This window comes from Mauremys mutica, chromosome 10 (genome assembly GCF_020497125.1).
Source record: "Mauremys mutica isolate MM-2020 ecotype Southern chromosome 10, ASM2049712v1, whole genome shotgun sequence".
NCBI lineage: Eukaryota > Metazoa > Chordata > Testudines > Geoemydidae > Mauremys > Mauremys mutica.
In genome coordinates, this window is record NC_059081.1 from 3,003,525 (window position 1) to 3,029,679 (window position 26,155).

The following is a 26,155-nucleotide window of genomic DNA, read 5'->3' on the forward strand; positions in this document are numbered from 1 at the left end:
GCACAACAATGGACTGGAGGGAACACTATTCCAGGGGAGTTTCTAGCACCATGTGGTGCTTTGCAAATATTAACTAACCCTCTCAGCACCCCTGGCAAGCAAGTATCTCTGCTTTACAGATGAAAATTAGAAGCAGAGCTCTAACGATTTGTCCAAGACCACAGAGAATGTTGGAGAGCCAAGATGGAAGTTCCAGGTCCCAGCTGTGCATTCAGACCATGCCTCTAATAGAGCATTTGCAAAACACATATTTGTGGCCAAACAAATTATACAAAAAATATGCACATCTTCCCCCAAATGAATAACTCAAAGCTATCCCCCCCCCTTGGTCATCAAGTGAAATTGTATTTTCAAAATAACATGATGCATCAAACCGTAAGAATCTGTTTCTATTTTTCCCATTATTTAACATGCTTAATGACCTGGACTATCAAATGATTAACCTTCCCCTCTCTATTTCCTCATCTCCTGTTACAAAGAATTCTTTGAACAAAGAACACTTTGAACCCAGAAAATGGATGTCATTTATTTTTATCGACAGGAGAGGCGAGATGACAGATGAAGATGTGATACGGACTTCTGTTACCCGCAAAACATCTTTTAAAATTCTAGGAATTCCATTTCTCTCTCTCCGCCCCAACTGAGAAACATTCAGACGGGTTGTTGTTGTTATTACTACTTTATATAAAGTTCTGGTGCATTTGGACCCAAATGCATCACGACAACGTTGCATTAACAGCATGCACCAGAGCCAAGAATTGTGGAGCAAAAGCTCTAAATATTTTCCCACGCTGCTCTGACCCATCTGCACCAGTCTTAACTTGCAACATTCCTATTTCAGTCTTGAGCCACAGACTGTCCACCTTGCAGAGCCATTCAATGGTTTTAGGCTGGGAACTCATGTCCAATAGGGATCATCATCATCATCAGTTGCGTGCATGGCACTTTCCAGACATGTAGCAAGACAACTGTCCAAAGTTTACAGGCGACCTAGGTTGGAATGAGTGTAAGACTCATTTCCCAGCGGGACAGGTACCTGGTGCATCAATCTCTGTACTACACCCCACTCCATATGCAGAACCATGTCACAAGGAGTTTCACTGTTTCACTCCGTCTCAAGCGACGAGACAGCGTGAAGCAGCTCTCTGCAACGAACACTGGAAGACAGGGATAAATTGCCCTTCCTGGGCCCAGCTTACCAAAGGTGATGTAGCCAATGTTGTCACCTACTGCTGCATCCGTGTCTTTCAGTTCAAGGGGGGGCTCCCTGTGGCTGAAGAGCACCTGTGGAGCTGTGTGACTGGCACGGCGGCCCTCCTTAAATTCCTGTGCAGACAAGACAAAACCAACGTGAATTCACTCAACTGTAAGACTGAGGGTATCCACGCTGCAATCCCAGCCTCCTGCACTGGGAGTGCCAAACAATCTTGCTTTAAGTATGAACCTTGGCTTCTGAAGCCCCCTCACCCCCCTAGCCACACAACACACCCATAGCTCCGACCTTTCCATACCGGATTTTAGAACCCAACATCTTTGACATTCAAAGTGCTGACTTTAATGCGTCAACCTTCCCTTGGAAAATGTGAACAAAGATTTTTCCTTACAGGGGATAAGAAATATTTAGTTCAGTGAAACCAAGATTTCCTAACCCCAAGTGGGCTTTGTTTATTAAATTAAAACCCTGCCAAATTAACCTACAGTAACACAAGCTCAGATCAGGAATATGAAGCTTAGGAGTAGAAAAGATCCTATTTCACACAAAACAAACGGCCTAAAATCATATCATGGGAAGAGGCTGAAGAGCAGTCGCTAACAGGGGTCATTTGTGCTTTTCTAGGTGAGCTACTTCTGACAGCATCAATTTCACTGCAAAACTGTTTCCTTCTTTAGGACACAAGAGAATTTAAGAATGTCTACTGCCGGCGATGGCCCGTTTCATGCAGAATACGAGAAGTACGTGGAAGAACGGGTACTAATTGAAACTGTAAGCCTTAAGCCAACGCTAACTAGGTGAAACCCAGCCAAATGCTACTAGTGATAAATTGCAGGTTACAAAAATGCAAAATCCCCTAAGGTTAGAACAGATGGGAGGCTGCTGGCAGGATGTTTCCCCATATGGGCCCCAAGGCTCTAGTATCTCTCTCTTACCCTCCTGTAAAATAGCCCAGATGTGTCAGCTTTCAGGGCACATTTGTTTCATGTGCCCTTTGACATGAGGTGGGGGTACTGGCTGGTGTATGAAGAGCAGCTACTTGGCAGAAGAGCTGACTGAAACATGTATTAGTTTGGTAACAGATCCTAGTGATGCGCTCACGGCTTGTACATGGGCCCTTTTCACTATCCTAACTTGAAATAAAATAAGCGATTTGTCCCACAGTTCTAATATCATGAATATACAGGTGTGAAAGGCCTGCAGACATCCTTTTCAGGCTGAGAGGGCCCCTCCTCCTGGCCTCACCCAGACCCCAGGCCATGTAGTGCTGTTTTCCTTAATTAACCACATACACACTACTTGCAACTTCTCCCTTTCACATGAGGTGCATGCACATTGCTAACTCAACATGCAATGTATCACACGATCGTTATCAGCTGTCCTTCGTTAGCTGGGCATGGTCTCCAGTGTCTGAACCCATCACCCTCCATACCCGTAGCATGTTCCTTGCTCTAGAAACGGAAGGAGAATTACACACATCCCTGATCTGGAAGCGTTCAGGTAGGTTAATTAATTAATCTACTGGAGCAGTTTATTGGGATCTCCCTGCGTTCAACCTGACAGCTTTGACTTCCCACTGCTAGAGCTTCGCCCTGGCTGAGCTGGTTAACGGTGGTACTCTCTCCATGGAAGGAAAGCGCGGTGGTAGCTAATGTTAGACACAGCCACATTACATAACTGAGCAGAGGGAGGGCGAGAACTAGAGGAACGAGTTAGAATGACTCACAGTGGAAATTCTTGCGGCTTGAACAGCAAGTTTTTAGACGCTTCAGAGGGTAGAGAGTCTGGAACAGCATCCCCTGGAAGACTCACCGCAGCCCCAAACCTGTTTTATTAACTCCGTGGTTTCCACTCATTGCATAAAGCTGAAATTCAGGGACCCCAGAAGCAGCATAGCACTGCGCACTTAAAGTTGGGGACTTCGACAAATGCTGGGGATTTCATGTTTAAAGCAGATCCTCTGCTCTTAACTCATGCCCCAGCAGAGAGGCAGACATACAGTGCGAGCTAAGAAGCCAGCAGCAGCCTTTTTCTGGAGCACGCTCGCTGATGTAGGCTGGAATCAGAGTTTTACCCTACTAAGCCATCACCAGGTTAATACTTGTTAGCTGGGTTTCACCCCTGCCAGCAGCCGAGGCTGGCACATAGCTGTTCTCTTAGAATCCGGCTGGCACTCTTTCTGCAATATGGACAGGGCTCTTAGCTGTGCCAGTATCACTAGACTGGCTGGTCTCCTCCCTCCCAGCTTTCTGTGCAACAGGACATGCCAGAGTGCATTGCTCCACACGTCCTGTGCCACTACACACAGGTCCTCCAAGCAGTGTACCCCCTGCGGAGGCATTACGGAACAGCTGCCCAGATTTTTCCCAGAATGCACCGACAGGCAGCATAATAGGCATGGATGGATAAACAAATCTGGCAAATGGCTGTGGTGGGAAAAATGCTGGTGCGTGGACCAAACTGTTTGTTTTTAAGTGGTTTAGATAAAGGTTCTGAAAGTGCAGGCAGAACGTCAGACGGATGAAATCTCCGCCTGCCAAGCTCAGAAAGCAGTTACATAACATGCAAACTGTTTATTAGAAGAGAAGAACTCTAGTTTGGCTAAGTGACAACTACGATGGGAAAAACAGTCTACAAATAATTTATTTGTTAAGATTGATATGAAAAAGCACTTACCCCAGGCTTTAGGCATAGTTATAATTTTTCAAACACACCACAAACAATACCAAAAAAACCCCAATCCCCTAAAACAGCCTATTAGTGCAGACTATGGCAGTTTTTAAGGTGGAACTCATTTAAATATATAGGGCTGGAAGGGACCTTGAGAGGTCGAAGTGCAGCCCCCTGCACTGATGCAGGACCAAGTAAACCTAGACCACCCCTAGCAGGGTTTTGTCCAACCTGTTCTTAAAAACCTCCAGTGAGGGAGTTTCCACAACTTCCCTTTGAAGCCTATTCCGCAACTTAACTACCCTTGTAGCGAGAAAGTCTTTCCTAATATCTAACCTAAATCTCCCTTGCTGCAGATTTAACCCGTTACTGCTTGTCCTGCCTTCAGTGGACATGGAGAACAACTGATCACTGTCCTCTTTAGAACAGCCCTTCACATACTTGAAGATTTATCAGCCCCCCCGCCTCAATCTTTTTCCAAGACTAAACATGCCCAGTTTTTTTAACCTCTTGTTATAGGTCAGATTTTCTAACCCTTTAATCATTTTTGTTGCTCTCCTTGGGACTTTCGCCAATTAATCCGTATCTGTCTGAAAGTGCAACGATTAGAACTGGGCCCCGTGTTCCTGTTGAGGCCTCCCAGCGCTGAGCAGAACGGGACAATGACCCTCCATGTCTTACATACGACACTCCTAGTAATATTTCCTAGAATGAGATTAACCTCTCTTTGGAACTGCATCACATAGTTGACTCATATTCAATTTGTAATCCACTATAATCCCCACATCCTTTTCAGCAGTACTACAGCCTAGCCAGTTATTCTCCATTTTGTAGTTCTGCATTTGAGTTTCCTTCCTAAGTGAAGTGCTTTGCATGTGTCTTTATTGAATTCCATCTTGTTGACTTCTGACCAATTCTCCAATTTGTCAAGCTCCTTTTTAATTCTAATCCTGTTCTCCAAAGTGCTTGCAACCCCTCCCAGCTTGGTGTCATCTGCAATTTTATAAACATACCCTCTACTCCATTACTCAAGTCACTAATGAAAATACTGATGACTACCAGACCCAGGACTAACCCCTGCAGGGCCTCACTAGATGCGCCCTCCCAGTCTGACGACAAACCATTGATAGCTATGCTTCGAGGGCAGTCTTACAACCAGTTTGTATCCATTTTATAGTAATTTTATCTAGACCACATTCTCTAGTTTCTTTACGAGAATGTCATGTGGGTCTTCTCCTGCTGATAATTGCTCATCTTAATTAATTAGCCTCTTAGAGTTGATATGGCTACTTCCACCTTTTCATTTCTGTATGTACATATATGTATATATATCTCCTTACTATATCTTCCATTCTATGCATCTGAAGAAGTGGGCTGTAGCCCACGAAAGCTTATGCTCAAATAAATGTGTTAGTCTCTAAGGTGCCACAAGTTCACCTGTTCTTTTTGCGGATACAGACTAACACGGCTGCTACTCTGAAACCTAAAATCAGGATAAATCATGGCTACTGCTTTCCCCCATCCACTAGGCCAGAGACCCTGTCAAAGAAGGAAATGAGCTTGGTTTGGCATGATTTGTTCTTGACAAATCCACGCTGGCTAGTCCTTAGAACCCTATTAAACACTAGCTACTTACAAATGTATTAATAAATTGTTTCAGTATCTTTCTAGATATCAACGTTCGGCTGACTGGTCTATAATTCCCCAGATCTTCTTTGTTCCACTTTTACAGATAGGTATTTTGTTTGCCCTTCTCCAGTCCTCTAGCCTCACACGTCCTCCAGGAATTCTCAAAGATAATTGCTAATGGTTCTGAGATTGCTGCAGCTAGTTCCTGAAGTACTGTAGAATGAATTTCATCAGGCCCTGCCAACTTGAATACATCTGACTTGTCTAAATATTTATTCTTTAACCCATTCTTTTCCCACGTTGGCTTGTATTTCTTCCCCCTTGCTGTTAATATCAATTGTGTTGGCTATAGCATTCCCTTGAGCAATGCTTTTATTGAGAGATGCTATATGCTTTAATCGGATTCATTCGTGGCCTGATTCCTGAATGCAGCATAACACTGAGCCACTGAGGCAGGACCGGCCCTAGACAAAATAGCACCCCAGGCATGGAGCATTTTCAGCACACTCCTCCCCCCGATTTATTAAACTTTTCAATACCTTATTTTTATTGCATTTGTAGCCCATTTCATGACTTTGATGCACGACTTGCATCCATGATTTATTCTTGTCGTACAAGACAATTTATTATTTGCATGCTAGGATGTGTAAATCTGTATTTATTCACGCCATATATAAGCAAAGAAAAAATTCATTTCCTCTAAGCTTTCAGAATTACACAATAAAACAACAAAGGTTTGCTCTGGTGTCCCTTGCCAAAATTCAACCTTTCCCCACAGTGCTGACTTCTAGTTGGCTACTGCTGAAACTCACACCGTGGGTGGCTGCATTTCAGTGGAACTGTGTGTATGCTGAAGTATTTTGTGATGAAAGGAGTTACGTAAATATGTAATATGATTGACTGTGTTAAGCCAGCAAGGAATTCAATAATTAAAGATACCAACACGACAGACCAGATTAGAAGAGATACTGTCTAAGCTCATTAACGTGGTATGGCCATCCAGTGGAGTTCTGTCCCACAGAGAATAGGCTGCTGTGAAGCACTGACATGCATTAAGCCCCCAGTGATCTCACTTCAGTTCAGTATCTACTTGTTCAGTGATTCTACTTATAGAAGAAGTGTGTATATTTCTGGATGTTGCCATTTATAAACACCTCAATGTCCTTCAGGTTCCATACCTGCATGAACACCTTTCCAATCACCACGTCATCGTCATCCTTAAATACTGTGCTGAACACAACCGTGACGCGGTCCTTCTTTGATTCGACATACCTGGAGGAAAACCAAGCCACTGTGAGCACAGGCTTAAAACTTCACATCTGGAACACACACAGCTTGCAAAACAGTTTGTTGCTGCCACATACAACCCAGATGAATGAGGCACAGCCACCAGGTGATCTGTGTCAGTGTATTCTTGTGATAAGTCACAAGATGGGCTCCATGGAGAGAACTGTAGTAACTGCAAGAAATACTGGCCATATGCAGGGACAGCTGCTGGAATATATCATATCCCCCCATTGGCCTGGAAACTTGAGCATTCACCAGGGAACAAGGCACAGCATTTGAGTGTCGAACTCCATTGTCCCGCACAGTAAAAGGTGATGTCACTAACAGGTCATTTGGTATTAAACCTCTGTCAGTTAGATGGACAAGTGTTGTCTTAGCTACACACCGCTGACAGGCTGAAGGATAAGCAAGCCAATGGGGGACGTCACAGCTTACCACAGTACTTCCTACACGTTTGAACGCAAAGGCCTGGAGCAGATTTAAACACTGCCAGGCAGAACTTTCCTGTGCTGATGAACGCTTTGGGAGCGGCAGGACAGGGGATGCACTCTGCATGCTTACATCGTCTCATCGTCCCTGTAATGGATGACAGCTCTCTTCTCCCCATCCTTCCCCTCTTCCTGGCATTTGAAATACTTCTCGAAGACAGAGGCAAAGCAGTTCCGCTTCAGCATGCCAGCTTGGTGCACAATGGAATCCTTGGCTGCAGGAAGGTTCTCCAGGTCATATAGCAAAGAGACATTGTACCCTGGAAAGGGAGGTTAACCCGTCTTTAACCATTTATAATCCTACTTAAATAAGAGAAGTTAGACACTTTCAGAGGCAACATCCTACTGTGCAAACCCCTCCACATTAGCTTGTAGGTTGTCTCCTTCGTCTCACCCCTTCCGAAGCACTACAGGGCGTGGGACCCCACTAATGTCAGCGTGTGACACTTCCTAACCCACAGGAGGGAGCGGCCATCTAACTGAACTCAGAGAGGGGGCCATGGTAAGGTTAAGCTTTCTTTCCCCATCTCAAAGGCAGAAGTGATGGCTCAGTAGTTCCTGCTCCTAAATTTTGTAATGAGTGAGTAGGAAGAGAGGTTGTTACAAGTAACCATGGTTTTCTGAATCTCATTAAATGCTTGTCAGTCTCATCACACAGAACAAAAATCCCTATTGTGAGGAACGGAGGCTTTCTCGGGGGTGGAATCAAGAATTTTGGTCTGTGCTGCAAACAAACTCTGCCCTGCTGTACCCAGCCCACCTTGATTTTTTGGGGGTTTGTTTTAAATGCCTTTCAGTTGTACTAAGAGCCCAACTGTGTCAAAGCGCAGTGCTCCTCGGAACCTCATTTATAAAGCAGCAAGGGTCACCGTTGCCGTCTGCACACATTTTTTAAAAAATTTAATTATATTCAGGCTTACCTGCTTCTGGGTTTACCAAGAAGTTTCCATACACTCTCTTCAATAACTAGGAAACAGACAAAACATCGGCAGCGTAAGTCTTTCCCTCCCAGCACATTCTGCTCTTTTCCCTAACACCACCTCCCTTTTTTCAAAGGCCCCGCATCAGCCATCTGGACACTGGTTTAGGCCACGTCTGGTCTTCAGCCAAAGCCCCAAATTATGGGCTTCTGCATGCAGAGCCTGACAACCCTGTGGCTGGCCTCCCTGAAAATTAGTCTCAGGCTTCCATGTTTTACAGAACTAGCTTCCACCTATACTCGGGACAGGCCTCCCATGTAGACTATGGTTCCTCAGCCAGGGACTCTGGTGCGGAACTGCTGTCCAGAATCAAAACTTTCATTTTAAAAAAGGTCTAGCCTTTACAGTGGCAGAGAGAAACTTGAAAACCTGAATCAAGCCCAAATCAATTCAGTAACACCTGCCTGCTTCAGGCTCTCTGCAGACAATAGCTCGAAGAGATGTGAACTGCCTCATTCATCCCAAGTAGGGCTCTGGGGATGCCGTGATTCCAAGGTATAAAATTCACCATTTTGTTTTTGTTTTCTATCTCCTCGGCCTGCACCCACACCTTGCTCTGCAGTTCCTCACAGGGGCAGCTGATTACAATGCATGATCCCTCCACGGTTCCATGGGTCAGGCAGCAGGGGCTGGGCAACCAGAGAGGAAGGGGCGAACCAGAAGCATAGAAGCTAAAGAACAGTGCAGCAGCGAGGGAGATTACCCACTGAAGCCAGCTACAAGCCAATCCTTCCTCGCCCCCATTCCCTGGCACATATGGGGCTGGGGGAGGGAGGTTCTGTGCCAAGCCGCTTGGATAACATCCCAGGAGCTGAGCCACCTAGACCGCATAGCGAAAGAACGTATCTTCAAAAGTAATCGGTGCTGAATTTCACATCAGTGACTGTTTTCAACTATGAGCTGTAGGGAGCTGGGAATGAGAAGCATTTCATAGCAACAGAATAAATGAACACTGCAGCTAAATTTAGGGGTGCTTGCTGCAGAAGTCGGTCCCATTATGCCACCTAGTGCACAGGGCCCTGATTTTGCATGACAGGAGACAACCGACATTCAGCTGACCCCATCTGCTAATGGACTTTGCATCAAGGATTAAGTGATTGTTGCAGGCCAACACCCACATTCAGTGATCAGCTGATGACAATGCAGATATTTAAGCTGTGATGGGAACGGCCACTCTGCACTCCTCATGCCATCGAGGGTGCTGGCGAGACCATCACTTGCAGCAGGGGACACTAAATCTAGTCTTTTCCACAGTGCAAAAGACAAACTAATTATTTAAATGATTTTATTTTAAAATGGAATTGTCTTTTCCCAAGTACAAGCGCGTGATGGATTTAGTTAGTGATTTGGAAACCAACACGGATATTTGTATTTTAAAAAAATATTGTAATTCTCCCTCTAATGAAGAAATACACTGAGAACCTATATGGGGGGAGCCAGAAATGAGGCCCTAACCTTCCACGTGGAAGTGCAGCCCACAGAGACTACAGATCCCACATAGCTGCGTGGGTGAAGATGGAACATGACACTCCAGCTGCGTCTACACAGCACGTCATATTAAAATCTCTCACCAGCGCTGTACTGCAATTGTCAGAATGGTTGTTTGGCATATTTACTACGGACAGGGCTGGCTCAGAGCGGCTCTAAGCCACATGGGGTAAAAATGCTGGCAGTTGGTCTACACCAGCACTGCCAGTGTTGTGATCACTAGTGGATTGCACTGGTGGGAGATTTTAATAAAAAGTTACATGCAGACAAGGCTTCTGGGAACCTGTAGTTTCCACAGGCTGCACCTTCTGTATTGAAGGGAAGGGCAGCATCAACCTGCTCCTTTACACACTGGTTAAGTGTGGTCCTCTGGCTCCCAGTAAGTTCCCACTGCACCCCATGGCTAAGCAAACTGAGTATTCCTCAGCAATGTCACCAGAAGGCAGTAACAAGCTAATCAAATCACTCGTACTTATTCGAGCACTGTTTGACCATTCAATCTCTCGGAATTTCTAGGTTTGAGATACTTTCCAGTCATGTGTAAGTAACTCCAAGAATTATGAGCAATTTCCCCCTATTTTCACAGGAAAAATCAACAGAGGACACCCAAAGGTAAAGTGCTGCATGTCTCTCTGCTGAGACATGCGGCATGAACCCCATTAGGTAACAGGAGGAGATTTGAAAACTAATTCAGGAACTGAGTCATACTTCCTGCTTCAAGATCCAACCACAACGCACAGATGTTCATAAAGGCCCTTTCTTTCTACCATAAATGGCTCTCTGCAGCATAAGAACAGTTGAACAGGAACTAAACCTGCTACAAAAGCGGAACGAGGCAGCCTTTCATTTGCTTTAAAGTGTGGTTAGACTGAGAAAAGCAACACTGTGGGATTCCATATTTATTCACACTGTGACTTCCTTAGCAAGCGAGTTCAGTTTACAAGAGGATATTTCTAACTGCTGGTGCCCTACACGCCATTAGGGGAATCTGAAAAATCAGCTGTGCTCTTCTACCTCTCATGCTTTCATCAGTAACAAAGGCTCTAACTGGAACTTATCAAATATCGATAGGAACAGAATTTAGCCTGTTCTTCTGGAATTGTGCGCACTCTGTGTTGGCGATGGGAGTAACACGGTGTCTATTACGTGGTGCAACTTTACAGACTCTTTTCTAACCCATAGGGCCTTGGTAGGATCTTGATCCATTGTTGTCAGTGAGACCCCTCATGGTAGTCAAGTTAAGTACATACAATAGAAAGTGTGCGCAGGATCAGGAACTACAATCCCAGGAAGAGAGGGAAAACCGGAAATGTGGCCACTCACCTCATCAGCACCATGTTCCTGTAGCTCTTTGTAGAATTTCAGAGAAATACTGATCATCACTTTCGTCTTGTCTCCATTGGGGTTGGAAATATGATAAAGGACTCCATCGAAATCTTGGAAGGAAGCAGAGGAGAGGGAGGTTAGGAACTCATGTAATTTCTTAGTTCCAAAGCATTGCATAATGTAAAAGTTTTTCAAAATAGGAACTGTATGGTATAAAGATCTCCCATATTACTGGGCCCTCGAGCACAGTAGTCTGTAATTAAGGAAAATTATGAGGAATACTGGAGATTAGTAACAGACTCCAATGATCCCTGACAACTTTGTATCCCAAGTTAAAGTTTAGCCCAGTCTTGTTTCAACTGTCACTGACAAATTTGCCACATCCTGAATCCATACAAGCAGACTGAGCCGAAGAGATCTCTCAGGTGGTTAACTTCTGTCTCTCCACTTGGCTTGAGGGTTGCCATTGGCACCCACCTGTCTGACACACACTGCGCCGTGTAGGTTACAAATATCTGAAAGAGGGGAATTCGAAAGCCCGAAGAGCAGCGGGAAGCGCTTAAGCAGAGAGCAGGCAGTGCAGTAGCAGAGTCCCTGGGAAGTTTCCTTTCCAGGCTCCCGCTCTGGTTCAGAAGGCAGGATGGGCTGTAAGGCCTCTGTTTTGTTTAATTTAAAAGCTCTGTTTAAGTTGGGTTTCTCCACAGAGCAGTACAACTCTAACTGGTAATTGGAATCTAACATTTGAACTGCATGATGAATACTCACTTATAGTTTTCAAATCAAATCCCATCTCCTTGGAGACTAAGCTACAGGGAACAGGCTTTCAGTTTATCTTGGCCATTTGAGTGCTTATCATCCTAAATCAGACTCCTATCTGCTGTATCCAGATGGGTGTTACATACCTCATTACACATGCCATTACGGGCATGAAACATCCTGGCACATAGGGCAAACAAGTTACAACCATTTAGTTCATTCACTTTAGAAGTGCTGTGGCCATTTAATTCATTGTCACCGGCAAGTGCATCAGGTGAGGAGGATGAACGGAGAGAAGAGCCTAACCAATTCCAAGCACAGTTCTTTAAATTATTCAGCCAACAGGAAAGCCTACTAAATATACTGTGTGGCACATGCACATAAAGGCGCAGGTTTGTCGATTAAACAACCCTCTCCATGTGGTGCTAGGTGAATTTGAGTACACCAGACATTGCGACAGTCAGGCCAGACAAGCTTGAATTTTTTAAAGGAGATGAAAATGTTGTGAAACGTACCTGCAAATGTTACTTCTACTGCCTCTGGTTTGTTCCTAAAGAACAGAAAACATCGGATGTCAAAAATCAAATCACAGCCCCCTTAAAACTGTACAGAAACATGGGTTTCCTCGTTTTAAAAAGCAACATGTCCACGTTTCTGATTACGAGAAGTGGCTTTTTCTGAAAGCCCCAACTGTATAACTCCTTAATACTATTCAATTAGGAAAGATGTTACTGACGAGTTCTGTACTTCGCCATCTCCCCATCACTCTCACGGTGAGCAATGATTTTACCTCAACTGCTATACCCAGCTTTTGAAAACAATCTTGCCATTTTAGTATGATATTATTCATAGTCTATTAATAGATACCGGAATTCTGCATCGGAGTCTCAGATCCTAAGCAATTCAGAATGCATGCGTAGCCTTAACAGGACTAAGAAATGCATTTTAAAAGCAAACATTTATTTATTTTTAGCCTCCCAAGATGACAGTTCCGGAGTCGGTGGTCCCCCGCGGGGCAACCATGGACATCATCATAACCATGTAAAGCATGGCAGGGAACTGCACCCCTTACAGCACTTTAGGTGTGAGCGATGCCACAGAAAGACCCTTCCTCTGAGCTTGGATCCTGGTAGGTGAACAGAACAAGAAGCTTTTCAAATGTGTGTTTCATCATATACATTTAAACTGTACCCAGGCATTGTTTGTAATTTAGGATCCTAAACAAATCTAAACATTTAAAATATTTCACTTAACCTTCAGATGCTCTAAGCTTAAAAGCTTAACAACAAAACCCTGAAAGGTTGCATTTCTCCAGTGATGGAGTTAAACTGGCACTAACTACTCTGATGGAACCGAGTGCTTATGAAGGGTGAACTTGCTATGATCCATGAGAAGTGGTTTGCTTGCTGCCTCTGCATCCTGAGAGGTGCTGTTGAAACCATAGCCACTAAGGTGCCATTCTCTGACGGGAAGAAATACAAAGGTAGCAGTAAGGTATGGGCAGGGAATTCTATAGGGGACAAACAGGGTAAACAATTTGGAGATTAGAGGGACCAGGTGGGGTTGGTGATATCTTTTATTGAACTAACATCTGTTGGTGAGAGACAAGCTTTTGAGCTTACACAGAGCTCTAAACTGCAGAAGTAGGCCCAATAAAATATATTAACTCCCCCCACCTTGTCTCTCCAATATCCTGGGACCGACAGAGCTACAACAACACTGCATACAATTTGGGGATTGACGTTTATCCATTTTGTGGTATATGTCTGCTTATTTTAAAAAGAGAATCTAGTAGCCACTACTGGACTGGGTGCAAATAAGATTATGAAAAACACTGCTTAAAATATCAGGACCAAAGAAACCTCAAGTGAAGGCGTTTGGCTTTCATCCTCACCCAGATGTATCAAAGTAATGATGCAAAAGGCCCAATTCAGCAAATAAATCAAGCTGGCATCTACACAAACAGGCCTTTCAGGGTGTCTGTGGTCCCAACCAGGTTGCCCCACTCTAGATGTTTGCTCTTTTGTTGAATCTTGCTCGCTGTAGGCAAGAACACACTGGCAGCTGCTAGGCACACCTTGGTATATTGGGGAAATTACAGCTGCTAGGCACACCTTGGCATATCGGGGAAATTACAGCTGCTAGGCACACCTTGGCATATCGGGGAAATTACAGCTGCTAGGCACACCTTGGCATATCGGGGAAATTACATAAAGGCTGGAGAGACAGCAGTGGTTTGGAATTTGTTTTCATTCCTTGTTTCAGAACCGAACAATGTTAATGGGTTTTTTGCATGATAAAAGCCACTGCTTCGCCCTGCCATCTGCTCTGTTTGCAGACAGCTCCATTTCAATCATTACTGTGGAGACCCAGGAATGCAGCAAGGTGTGCCAAGCTCAGTACAGACATACAGCAAGACTGATGCAATGAAAGGCATTAAAGCTAGGGCTGAGTGTAACTCATATAGTTGCTTTGCTGAGGTCTAAGTGCAAGTGGATTTGGTGGGCTTATCCAGCCCTCACTGGTACTAGCAATGTCATGACGATGAGATGTGTCTTCTTTCTGTAAGTTAGCAGCTGTGAAAGGCAATAGCCTCCTTCATTACAAAACTGGAGAGTCTCAATCTCTTGCACTGCTGCAGCAGCAAAGATAACACAACACTTGGAAGAAGTGATGCAAGTTGCCTTGGGGGCAGATCTTTTACTTTAAAAATCACTATTACTTGCTGACCTCTCTCTTTAATCTCTGCTCCCAGCCGGGTCTTTGGAAGTTGCTTCCCACTCCACTTCAGAAGGCACTTCTGTATTATAACTGCTGCTCTGGAGCAGGGAGCAGTTCCCAAGTCACATCAAATTAATCTCTGCTCCTGGGTATCAGCCCACAGCAGATGAACAAAAATTCCACTGGTGCATATCACCTCCCCACACAATTTAAGGTGACTGCAGGGTGGTTCTGCTCAAGGGAGGTCCATGAACATAATAGCAAAGGGGTCCTAGTGGCCCGGAGCAAAATATTGTGAATAATGTGCATAGCACATTGCGGACTAGCAATATTTCAGCAAAAGTCCAAGTAGGAAACTTTAAGGTGGTACACTTACACACCCCAGAGTCAGGAAATACTGAAGTTAAGGGTGCACATGCAACCTTAACTCTGCCCTCTCATGCATGGGTAATAGAACAGTTTTTAACTACATGATCACACACCATTTGCCAAGCTCAGAGAAATAGTATTTTCTAGAATCTTACCTATAAGTGTAACATCTTCTGCTCCTGTATACTACTCTTGTGCATGCTGGACCAGAGTCCGGGAAAGTATGTTATACACAATACGCGCAGTGAACGAGGCAAAGACTTTGCTTAAGAAGGGAGTAGAGCCCCTACCCATTTACTTTGCACCTCGCCCTAAACAGCTGTAGAAAAAGAAATACTCACAGGCATTTCTCAACAAGTTTCCCTGCCAGATTTCAACTTAGAGCTCAAGTCTAAAAAAATTTCAGCCCCACAGCTAAACGTTTCAGAAGTGTACAAGCAACTGGAAACGGGGGATTAGAATGGAAGCGCTCACACAACACTATTGATTTAAAATGGGCTCCAAATAGAACAGGTGAAGTAGCTGGGATCACTAGTCCCTGTCACACAGATGATGAGGAGCATCCAGCATTTCTCCTGCAGATTGCTGGCAAAATCCATTAGAAAAGCTCCTTTCAGATTCTTACATTTAAATACATCACATTGCTTAAGTAAGGGATTCCTTTAAATTCACAACTGCAGGAGCTAACAGTATAGCACCTACAGCATCACTGCATATCGAAGTGGCCTGCACTGTGGAACCTTATTCTTATGTGGCATCTCCATTACTGGAGGTTTGCAACCATGGTAGCCCAGCCCCTAGAGCCTCTGCTCATGTCTTTGTGGATGAATAGTCCTTTCGATCCATGGAGAATACCACATCATTCACCCAAGACCTTCTCTCTCTGCATCCTGCTCTTCCACCATCAGCTTTCCCTTCCTGTGCCTGTAAACACGTATTGCCCTCTGAAGTCTTAACATTGTGGAACCATGTTCCTCAAAATCAAGTTTACTCAATTTGGCACTGAACTGGAGTTCACTTATCCCCAATGAACACAGCTCTCTCTGATGTCAGCCTGTCTAGTTTTTCCACAACCGCAAGGTTTCAGACACTACACCGTCTTCTGCTACAGTGAATAATGAGCTCCTCTTTATCCCTATGTTGCTATCTCAAGTTCACCTGAACTGGGAAAATACAACACTCTTGTCTTTTTGCTACCTTCTGCCCTAAAAGAGACAGAAAAAAGGCTCCCACACCAAAAATAATTCAATCAACTCCCTTTTTGTTACCAACTCTAAATACAAGACAGACCTGATTGATAAATCCATCTGAACCCTGAACCTAAAATGGCAGCAGTTCCTACCAAAGGCAGTTGTCCATTTCCCAACAATGTTAATATTAATCAAGTCCAAACCACACACATGCAATCAAATATGCACTAAATCCCCCATCAAGAACATTTGCTCTGTGCTTAGATGCAAGAATACAAAAAGGGTTCTGGCAGGTACAATTTCTTCCTGCTCAACTCCCCCCTCAACTGGTTTTTCTAGAAGATTATTACATTGGCTCGTCTAGAAGCATGTTACATTAACTCCACCTAATGTGTGTTGAAGTGCAAATCAGATTTTTCACCCCTAGCAGAACTATAGCGTCAAGAAGATCTGCAGCATCCAACATGCACGTAACAGCAAATCCTCATCTGACAGCACTTCCTCAGCTTTGACTCGGACAAGTGCCAAGTTCCTCAGCTTCATTACCCAGGCTACAAATGTTCGCAGCCACATGTAGCAATAATTAATTTTTAAAAAGAGAGGAAAGATATAATTATAAATCTTGTTCAAACTGTCCTCTCGTCGTCTATATTAATCAAGAGCACGTGCAAATGCAGACTTGGCTAGTAATCGCATCGATAGTCTGACTAGACGATCACAGCTGACAATTAAAATGCCTGGCCCAACCAGTGAAGGGCCAGTCAGGGTACTGGCAGAGCTATGCACTGCACAGGTATTCTAATCTCCAACTCTGAAGGATAAAAAGGAACTCCTTCAAAGCGTAAAGCCTTACACCGGGGTTCTCACCTTTTTCTTTCTGAGGCCCCCCCTCAACATGCTATAAAACGCCAAGGCCCAGCGGGGGCTGACTCAGGGCTCCGGCCAAGGGTGGAACCCTTGGGCATAGGTGTAGTCTGACTTCTATTTTCTTGGGGAGGGAAGGGCCGGCAGGGCTCAGGCCAGCTCTGCACAGCAGGGTCCAGGGAGGGAGCGCCACCCACCTGTCTGGGGCTGTGTGCCAGTGGCTGCTCTCCAAGGGCTCTGCCGGCCCCAGAGCCAGGTCCCCATGTGGGTAACCCCGACCGGCTGCAGGAGCAATCAAAGGGGGCTGGGAGCAGAGGAACAGCCGCAAACCCTACTGCCAGCAGCAGATGGGGGAATGCCACGGCTGCCCACTCCATGGCACCACCAGCCAGAGGAGCAGCTGCCCCTCACTGCCTGGCTCCAGCTTCCTGCCGAGGATCTGGCCAGAGGGTGGGTGCCCCCAGGACTGCCCCACTCTGGGTAAGGCACTGCCATTTGGGGCGAGGCAACAGCCTCATGCCCCCTGAACTCTGCTTATGGGCTCAGGGCTTCAGCCCGACTTCTCCCGGCTTCTCCCCAGTGGGAGGGGGTCGGGCGAAGCTTGGGGTTTCAGCTCCCTGCCACTCTGACTTCAGGGAGGGAAGGGGAGCTCAAGGTTTCAGCCCCACAGGGAGACGCCAGGGACAGGACTTCAGCCCTGTGGGGGGAAGGAGGGAGTTGAGCCTTCAGCCTGGTGGGGGAACCCCCCCACCAGGGTTCGGGGGATCAGCAGTGGGGCCCCACCGACCCCCTGAAAGGGCTCGAGAACCCTAAGGGAGCTGCAGACCACTGGTTGAGAACCGCGGCCTTAAAGGAGAGAGCATCACTTTGCAATCACTGGGGTCTATGTACAGGTTTACCCAAGAGGGGTGAGAGAGCATCTCATGATGCCTGATGCAGCTTACAATGACCTGCGTTACACCGAGGGAAGGATCAAAGCAAGGAGGCCTGGTTAGAGCCGGAGACCAGGAGTCAGCAGCTCTGAATTCTATTACTAGCTCTGACACTCTTTGACCTTGGGCACGTCACCTCTCCATCCTAGCATTTCCCCTCATTTATAAGGTGGAGAAATGAACCTGGTATGAGACTTGTTCATAAAATGCCCTGAGCTCCTTGACTGAAAGGCACGACAGACGTTCAGTGCATTAAGAGTACTGGGAGACGGCACAGCCAAAGAAACGTATCCGGAGCATTGCTCCGTCACATATAGCACCATAACCACACGCACTTCCTTGCTGGTTCGCAGCAGACACACTGCAAGCATTCACCTTGCTGGCCTTGTGCTTTCTGCTGGGGAACTCCATGAGAGACCCAATTGTTAAGTTAAGTCCAGGCTTAAAAAATCCACTTCCCCAGTCACCTCTTGGAAGCCTTCCCTGGACAGCCTGGGGATCCAAGCCATCAATTTGATATCTACCTTTGGCTAAACGTTTAGTTCTCTGGCTAGCACCCCCATTTTTCTGTATTAACCATCAAGAGTGCGCCCGGTGCTGTTCAAGACATGGTGTATGCCTGGAGAAGCTTACGTTCTAAACGGACAGGTTACCCAAATCAGACAACCTGGTTCTGCTGCAATTCCTGCTCAAATGATTTAAGACAATAACACGAAGATGATTTAACTATTCAACAGAAGCATGTCTGAGACAAACTCCCAACCACGACATCCTGCAGAGTTCCAACAGTTCTAAAACCATTTTAAAGGTGAGAGGACAAACGCAGATAGTTAACAGTAACCACCACTTTTACTCCCAGGGCTGCTTTCTCACTGTAGGGCACAAATGCTGAAGCATTCTGCTGCAGAAGATGCGACAGTGTCCAGCAGCAGAGGAGTTAAAGCGACATGTATGAAGTAATAAGGGCAATAAATTGTGTGGCTACAGCTTTAAAGGCTCTATAAACCCAACATGAAAGACGGCATGGCTGCATTTTTGGCATGGCTGCCAAAGGAGTCATAGATTCCGTCATTTGCATGGGTTTTTCTTTATAAACACCACCCAGGACTTGACATTCTGGGATTCTTGCATACTGGTGGGTGGATGTAATGAACCATCAAGAACCTCATTCAACTTGGCAGCTCTCATGGTTCGAGTGAGAATGAAGAGCTCAGCAATATATGAAACCAGATCAGTAAATTCTTAGCAAGAATTTAAATCCTCCAGAGGAAAGGAAAGATTTTTTTTTAAGAGACATATAAGGTCCTATCCTGTAAAGTGCTATTAATCTGTCTTTTAAGGTGCCTATCACATTGGTAATTTCCACGGGAGTAAATGGAACTCACATTCTGCTGGATATTTCTCAGAGCAGGGAGCTTACTGTCCGGCTATGTACACCAATGATACTATAAACATATCTTAAACTAGAGCTAAGCTGGATTTCAGAAGTAAGTTCTAATACAGGGGTCGGCAACCTTTCGGAAGTGGTGTGCCGAGTTTTCATTTATTCACTCTAATTTAAGGTTTCACATGCCATTAATACATTTTAGAAGGTCTCTTTCTATAAGTCTATAATATATAACTAAACTATTGTTGTATGTAAAGTAAAAAGGTTTTTAAAATGTTTAAAAAGCTTCATTTAAAATTAAATTAAAATGCAGAGCTCTCTGGACTGGTGGCCAGGACCTGGGCAGTGTGAGTGCCACTGAAAATCAGCTCGCGTGCCACCTTCGGCACCCATGCCATAGCTTGCCGACCCCTGTTCTAATATAATTCTATAGAAGTGCAAAGTATCTTTCATCTGAGGCTCTGAAAGTTTTACACAAGGTTGATATCATCCCTGTTCTACATCTGGGAAAACAGAGCTAAGTTAAGTGTCATGACCAAGGTCATATAGCAAGTCAGTGGCAAAGCTGGAACTACAACTCATGCCTTCCAATTCCCAGCCCTGTGTTCTAAACATTAGACATAACTGACTCTATGATAGCGGGTATGTTCAAGTCTGTCCGCTCTCACCACACACTTGCTCAGTTCAGGTTATTTGGATTAAAGGGGGAAAACGATGATTATTTCAGGTCAGATGTCCAGACTTGATTTGTTCCTGTTACTGAATTCCCATGATTTTGCCCTCATCATAAACAAACAAAACAATAGCTAAAAAAAACAATAGCTAAAATGGCAAAAAGCACATGCCACCTGTGCCACCCCAAGGCTTTAAGCTATCGTTGCGGACCATCATCCATTTTCCAAAAGGATACACACCAGAGGTGTGGTTTGACTTTGAATAATGGAACACATTTTGAGAGCTCACATTAATAAAGGCATAGACTGAAACCCACTCCATATGACTTATAAGAAACATGACAGCTTGAAAAATACATCCCTGCATGTTTCAGATCCTTGTCTTGGCCCTATGCTTGCCTGGACAAAAATGCCTTAGTGTCAGCTAGGGAAAAAAATGCAGAAGTTACAACTTCTTCTATCACCATGACCAAGGGACAAAGATTATACAGAAATAAAGTCTATTTGATACATTTTTAAAAACAAAAGTGGTGTTTAGATTATAATAAAGTAAAGGCAGAGACCACATCAGCAAACCAAGCCACTGAAATCCAGAAACGGTCGGTATTGCATGCAAGTATGGTCAATGCAGATGTGCGCTTCATTGTAGAGTAGAATGGAAATCTGCAGGCCTGCAACTGTTACAGAACGAGCAACATGGTGATTTTAGTGGTATAAAGCAACAGAATGTCTGAAGGCTGTACTCTGCTACCTCGACTGTAATAGCTTTATTAGATAAGAACAGTGACATGTCCTCCAAGCTGCCTCCAACAGGAAGAGCTCCTCAGCATGAAGCCTCATGGCAAATGAGAAACTTTGAGAGACAACCTCTCTCAGACAATATTTTGCACCATCCAGGCCAGGCAATAGCTGTGCTTTAACAGGGTCAGCTGAGGGCGGTGTGTATAATGTGGTTGCCATGTCTTGGCAAGACTCCTTGCATTAGATGCTTGTAAGGAGAAAAGCAATTTGTTTAGAACTGCAGTTACTCTACAGCCTACAAAAACTAATCAGGGATTGATCAAAGCTAGGTGGCTATTCAGATTCCTATTTTATCACAAGTGGACAAGGATGAAAGATGAGCATGTTAGTGTGTAAGGGTCTATTCAATGTCTGAAAGCTGGGGGGGGGAGGGGTTGGAAAAAGCATATCTCGTTTTGCACAGGTCACCACTATTCTGCACACACAAGGCAAATCTCTTCAAAGAAACCTTAGAGTAATAGATAAGAAGTGGAAAGACATGAGGCTAGATCCCTTCCCCCAGGCCTGACACGGGGCCTGTCGAGCGTTCCTGCATGATGCACAGTGAGTGTGCAGAAAGTGGGCTGGCAACTCCACCCCACTAACAGAGGAAGTACACTTCAGAGACAACGCCAATGCTTTCTGTGCAAACACTGATTTTCTAGGGCCTCGTGTAGACAAGGGTTGCAGGGCTTTAACTATACCAGTATAATGCAGAACAAGCCCCCAGAGGTGGATGCAGCTATTCCAATATAAAAGTGCTCATACCGGTTTAGCAGATTTCCATACAGGCAGGGGACTAAGCTACCCCGGTATAAGCACTTTTCTATTGGCATAACTGCATCCGCACGAGGGGCTGTACCAGTAACAGTGTCTCAGTACAAATCACCCCCCTTTCTCCTCACCCACATGAACACCGGAGCGGTGTGCGGGCGGGGCCGGGAGGTGCCCTTGCTGCCTGCCGGCCGGATCGCCCCATCTTCTAGCTGAGCCCGGCCAGGGTCCGGGCCCCAGACACGGGGATCCAGGAGCCGGTGGCCCGTGCAAGCCCGGGCCCTACCGCTCAGCTAAGTGGGGGCAGGCGGCACCTGGGCTGCTCTGCTGAGACCCACCCGCTCCCCCGCAGAACAGCCCCTGGATGGGGGGGCGGTTCCCCCGTGCGGGGCCGGAGCCGCCGTCCTTCCCCGCCGGGCAGGGCTCGGCCCGGGGCACAGGGAGGGGGCGGCGCCGGCCTCGCACCCACCTCCGGGGAGGGTGCGGCCCCAGCGGCTGCGGAAGTGCCGCACCCCGGGCGGGCGGCGTGTCTGCCCCCGGCTCCGCCAGAGCCGCCCCGCGGCCCGGATCCCACCCGCCCCCCCCCCAGCCCGGGGCTGCTCTGGGGCCCTCCGGCCCCCGCCCTCCAGCCCCCCCAGCCCGGGGCTGCTCTGGGGCCCCCGCCCCCTCGCAGCCCCCCGCCCTCCGGCCCCCGCCTCAGCCCCTCCCCCGCCCCCTCGCACACTGCGCCCCCCCCGGACCCCGGCGCCCCCTCACCCGGCGGCCGCGCCCTCGAACTTGAGCGCCAGCGTCTCCTCCACGATGCGGTTGTTGACCTCGAGCAGGATCATGGCGGGGCCGCGGGGGGCCGGGAGCCGGCGGGACGGGGCGGGGGGGGGTCTCAGGGACCGAGGCCGGGGAGGGAGCCGAGCCCGCTGCGCGCACCGGGGACCCGCCCGAGCCTGCGCCGCCGCTTCCGCTCTGTGCCCCGCCCCCTCCCGCGTCACTTCCGCTCGGAGGCGGGCAGGTGCGCGCGACGCCTAGGCCGGTAGTGGCGCGTGGGGCGGGTGTTGTGCGGGTGCGCGCGGGACCCCGGTTAGCCCACAGAATCCGAATTAGCGCACGGGATGGGCTGGTGTGAACGGGATCCCGGCTAGCCTACAGAATCCGAATTAGCGCACGGGATGGGCTGGTGTGAACGGGATCCCGGCTAGCCTACAGAATCCGAATTAGCGCACGGGATGGGCTGGTGTGAACGGGATCCCGGCTAGCCTACAGAATCCGAATTAGCGCACGGGATGGGCTGGTGTGAATGGGATCCCGGCTAGCCTACAGAATCCGAATTAGTGCATGGGGTCTGAGCCTGCAAGAGCCTGATTAGTGCAGGGGACGGGCTTGTGCAGGAGCCAATCTATTCGAATTTTTGGGGCCGGTGGGGGCAAGAAACGTGGACACGGGGGAACCAGTGGCTATTGTGTACTTGTATGTTCAGAAAGCCTTTAACAAGATCCCTCACCGAAGGCTCTTAAGCAAAGTAAACTATCATGGGTTAAGAGGGAAGGTCCTCTCCTGGATTGGCAACTGGTTAAAAGACAGAAAACGAAAGGTAGGAATAAGTGGATGGTTTTCAGAATGGAGAACTGTATTGGGACCAGTGCTGGTCAACATATTCAAAAATGATCTGGAAAAAGGGGTAAACAGTGAGGTGGCAAAATTTGCAGGTGATACAAAATTAGTCAAGATAATTAATTCCAAAGCTGACTATGAATCGTTACAAAGGGATCTGACAAAACTGCGTGACTGGGCAGATTAAGTTCAGTGTTGATAAATGCAAAGTAAGGCACATTGGAAAACATAATCCCAACTACACATACAAAATGATGGGGTCTAAATTAGCTGTTACCACTCAAGAAAGAGATCTTGGAGTCATTGTGGATAGTATCAGAGGGGTAGCCGTGTTAGTCTGGATCTGTAAAAGCAGCAAAGACTCCTGTGGCACCTTATAGACTAACAGACGTTTTGGAGCATGAGCTTTCGTGGGTGAATACCCACTTCGTCGGATGCAAGTAGTGGAAATTTCCAGGGGCAGGTATATATATGCAAGCAAGAAGCAAGCTAGAGATAATGAGGTTAGTTCAATCAGGGAGGATGAGGCCCTGTTCTAGCAGTTGAGGTGTGAAAACCAAGGGAGGAGAAACTGGTTCTGTAGTTGGCAAGCCATTCACAGTCTTTGTTTAATCCTGAGCTGATGGTGTCAAATTTGCAGATGAACTGAAGCTCAGCAGTTTCTCTTTGAAGTCTAGTCCTGAAGTTTTTTTGCTGCAGGATGGCCACCTTAAGGTCTGCTATTGTGTGGCCAGGGAGGTTGAAGTGTTCTCCTACATTGTGGATAGTTCTCTGAAAACATCCACTCAATGTGCTGCACCAGTCAAAATGAACAGAATGTTAGGAACCATTAGGAAAGAGATAGATAATAAGACAGACTATATCACATTGCCTCTGTATAAATCCATGCCCACATCTTGAATGCTGAGTGTAGTTCTTGTCACCCCATCTCAAAAAGATATATTAGACTTGGAAAAGGTGCAAAGAAGGTCAACAAAAATGATTGGGGGGATGGAACAGCTTCCGTATGAGGAGAGATTTAAAATAGTGGGACTTTTCAGCTTGGAAAAGAGATGACTATGGGGGGATATGATAGAGGTCTAAAATCATGACTGGTGTGGAGAAAGTGAATAGGGAAGTGTTATTTATTCCTTCACATAACAAATGAGCCAGGGGTCACCTAATTATTTAATAGGCAGCAGGCTTAAAACAAACCTAAGGAAGTATTTTTTCACCCAGTGCACTGTCAACCTCTGGAACTTGTTGCCAGGGGTTGTGTGAAGTCCAAAATTATAACAGGGTTCCAAAAATAACTAGATAAGTTCATGGAGGATAGGTCCATCAATGGTGATTAGCCAAGATGGTCACGGATGCAACCCCATGCTCTGAGGGTTCCTCGCTTCTGACTGTCAGAAGCTGTGAGTGGATGACAGGGGATGGATCACTTAAAGATTGCCTGTTCTGTTCATTCCCTCGGAAGCACCTGACATTGGCCACTATTGGAAGACACAATAGTGGGCTAGATGGACCATTTGTCTAACCCAATATGGCTGTTCTTATGATCTGCCTTAATGCATGGGATCGGCTTGTGTGCATGATATCCCAGTTAGCCTACAGTATCTGCATTAGTGCATGGGATGGGCTTGCGTGCACAGGATACTAATTAGCCTACAAGATCCACATTAGTGCATGGGATCTGCTTGTGGGCACAGAAATCCAATTAGCATGCATGATCCACCTTAGTGCATGGGATCTGCTTGTGGACATAGGTCTCTATGTGTGCATAGGATCCCAATTAGCACACAGGATCCACATTAGTGCACACATCTGCTTGTGTGCACAGAATCCCGAATAGTGCACAGGTTCTTGTTTGTATAGCATCACAATTAAGCATGCAGGGTCTGCATTAGTGCATGGGATCTGTACCTACGCACAGGATCTGCATTAGTTCAATGCATTCACTTGTGTGCCCAGGACTCAGTCAAGCGGCCAGGATCTGCATATGCATACAGTATCTATCCATTTATTCATCTTGACATGAGTACACAAGTCCTGCACCAAGAATCTGATTGTGCACAGAATCTGCCCTTGGATACAGACCACGGGATCCAGCAAAAAACGGATTGTGCAGAAGCCACAGTAATGCAAATGATCTGTTTGTGTGCAGAGCACAATCTGCATTGCTGCACACACAACAACCCCAAACTTCACTAATGCTTGCCACCTGCTGGTGTGCACAGAATCGGTACGAGCACACACGCTTCACTTGTGTGCAGAGAAACCACATGAGTGCCCTGATGGCCAGGTACTGCAGGGATCCAGGTAACAGATGTTTTGTTTCGTTTAGCTACATGGAAAATAATTGTCAGTAAAACAGACAAATGTGAGTATTGACTCATTTACTGTGGGGATCATGATAAATATGTTCCTAGAGAGATTTGAATCAGGAGAAGGTGTGGATTGATCCCAGGACTGGCAGCACCTACCCTTTGATCAAAAAGAGTAACTCCTTAGCAGTCAGGGCCGGCTCCAGGCACCAGCCGAACAAGCTGGTGCTTGGGGCGGCAGATTCCCAGGGGCGGCTTCCCGCCGAATCCCCCCTTTTTTTTTTTTGCTTCCTTCCTCCGCCCTTGCAGGTTTTTTTCTTTTGGTTCACTGCTCCGGCGGCCCTGCAGGGGGCGGCGCGCGGAGGAGGGGAGCTGCTGGGAGCGGTGCCAGGGCTGCAGCCAGCCCGGCACGCAGCCCGGGTCCTTCCCTGCCCGCCCCCCGGAGCGGCGGGAGGGGCCGCATGGCGAGCGCCCCGCGTAAGGGAGCCCTGGCCGCCCCCCTTCTCTCCCCCCCCCCAGCTGGGGTGCGCGCTCCGCTGCCCGGGGGCTGCAGGGCGGGGAGTCCCCCTGCCCCCCCCAGCTGGGGTGTGCGCTCCGCTGCCCGGGGGCTGCAGGGCGGGGAGTCCCCCTGCCCCCCCCCAGCTGGGGTGCGCACTCCGCTGCCCGGGGGCTGCAGGGCGGGGAGTCCCCCTGCCCCCCCCCCCAGCTGGGGTGCG

General features: G+C 46.9%; 1 protein-coding gene across 2 annotated transcripts in view; it reads right to left on the bottom strand.

Annotated features, from left to right (window-relative positions):
• The window catches only part of ARPC2 (actin related protein 2/3 complex subunit 2), a 33,481-nt gene extending 11,032 nt beyond the window's left edge, over window positions 1-22,449 (bottom strand). Inside the window, exons 1-7 of one of the 2 annotated variants that reach the window (XM_045032974.1) lie at window positions 22,285-22,439; window positions 12,353-12,387; window positions 11,079-11,191; window positions 8,208-8,253; window positions 7,361-7,547; window positions 6,691-6,784; window positions 1,200-1,326 (exon numbers count right to left, since the gene is read on the bottom strand). In XM_045032974.1, the coding sequence (XP_044888909.1) occupies window positions 1,200-1,326; window positions 6,691-6,784; window positions 7,361-7,547; window positions 8,208-8,253; window positions 11,079-11,191; window positions 12,353-12,387; window positions 22,285-22,358 (676 nt within the window). In that variant the 5' untranslated portion in view covers window positions 22,359-22,439. Of the gene's footprint in view, window positions 1-1,199; window positions 1,327-6,690; window positions 6,785-7,360; window positions 7,548-8,207; window positions 8,254-11,078; window positions 11,192-12,352; window positions 12,388-22,284 lie in introns of both variants that reach the window. The other variant, XM_045032972.1, reaches the window with a different exon arrangement.
• Between the last annotated feature and the right edge of the window lie 3,706 nt (window positions 22,450-26,155).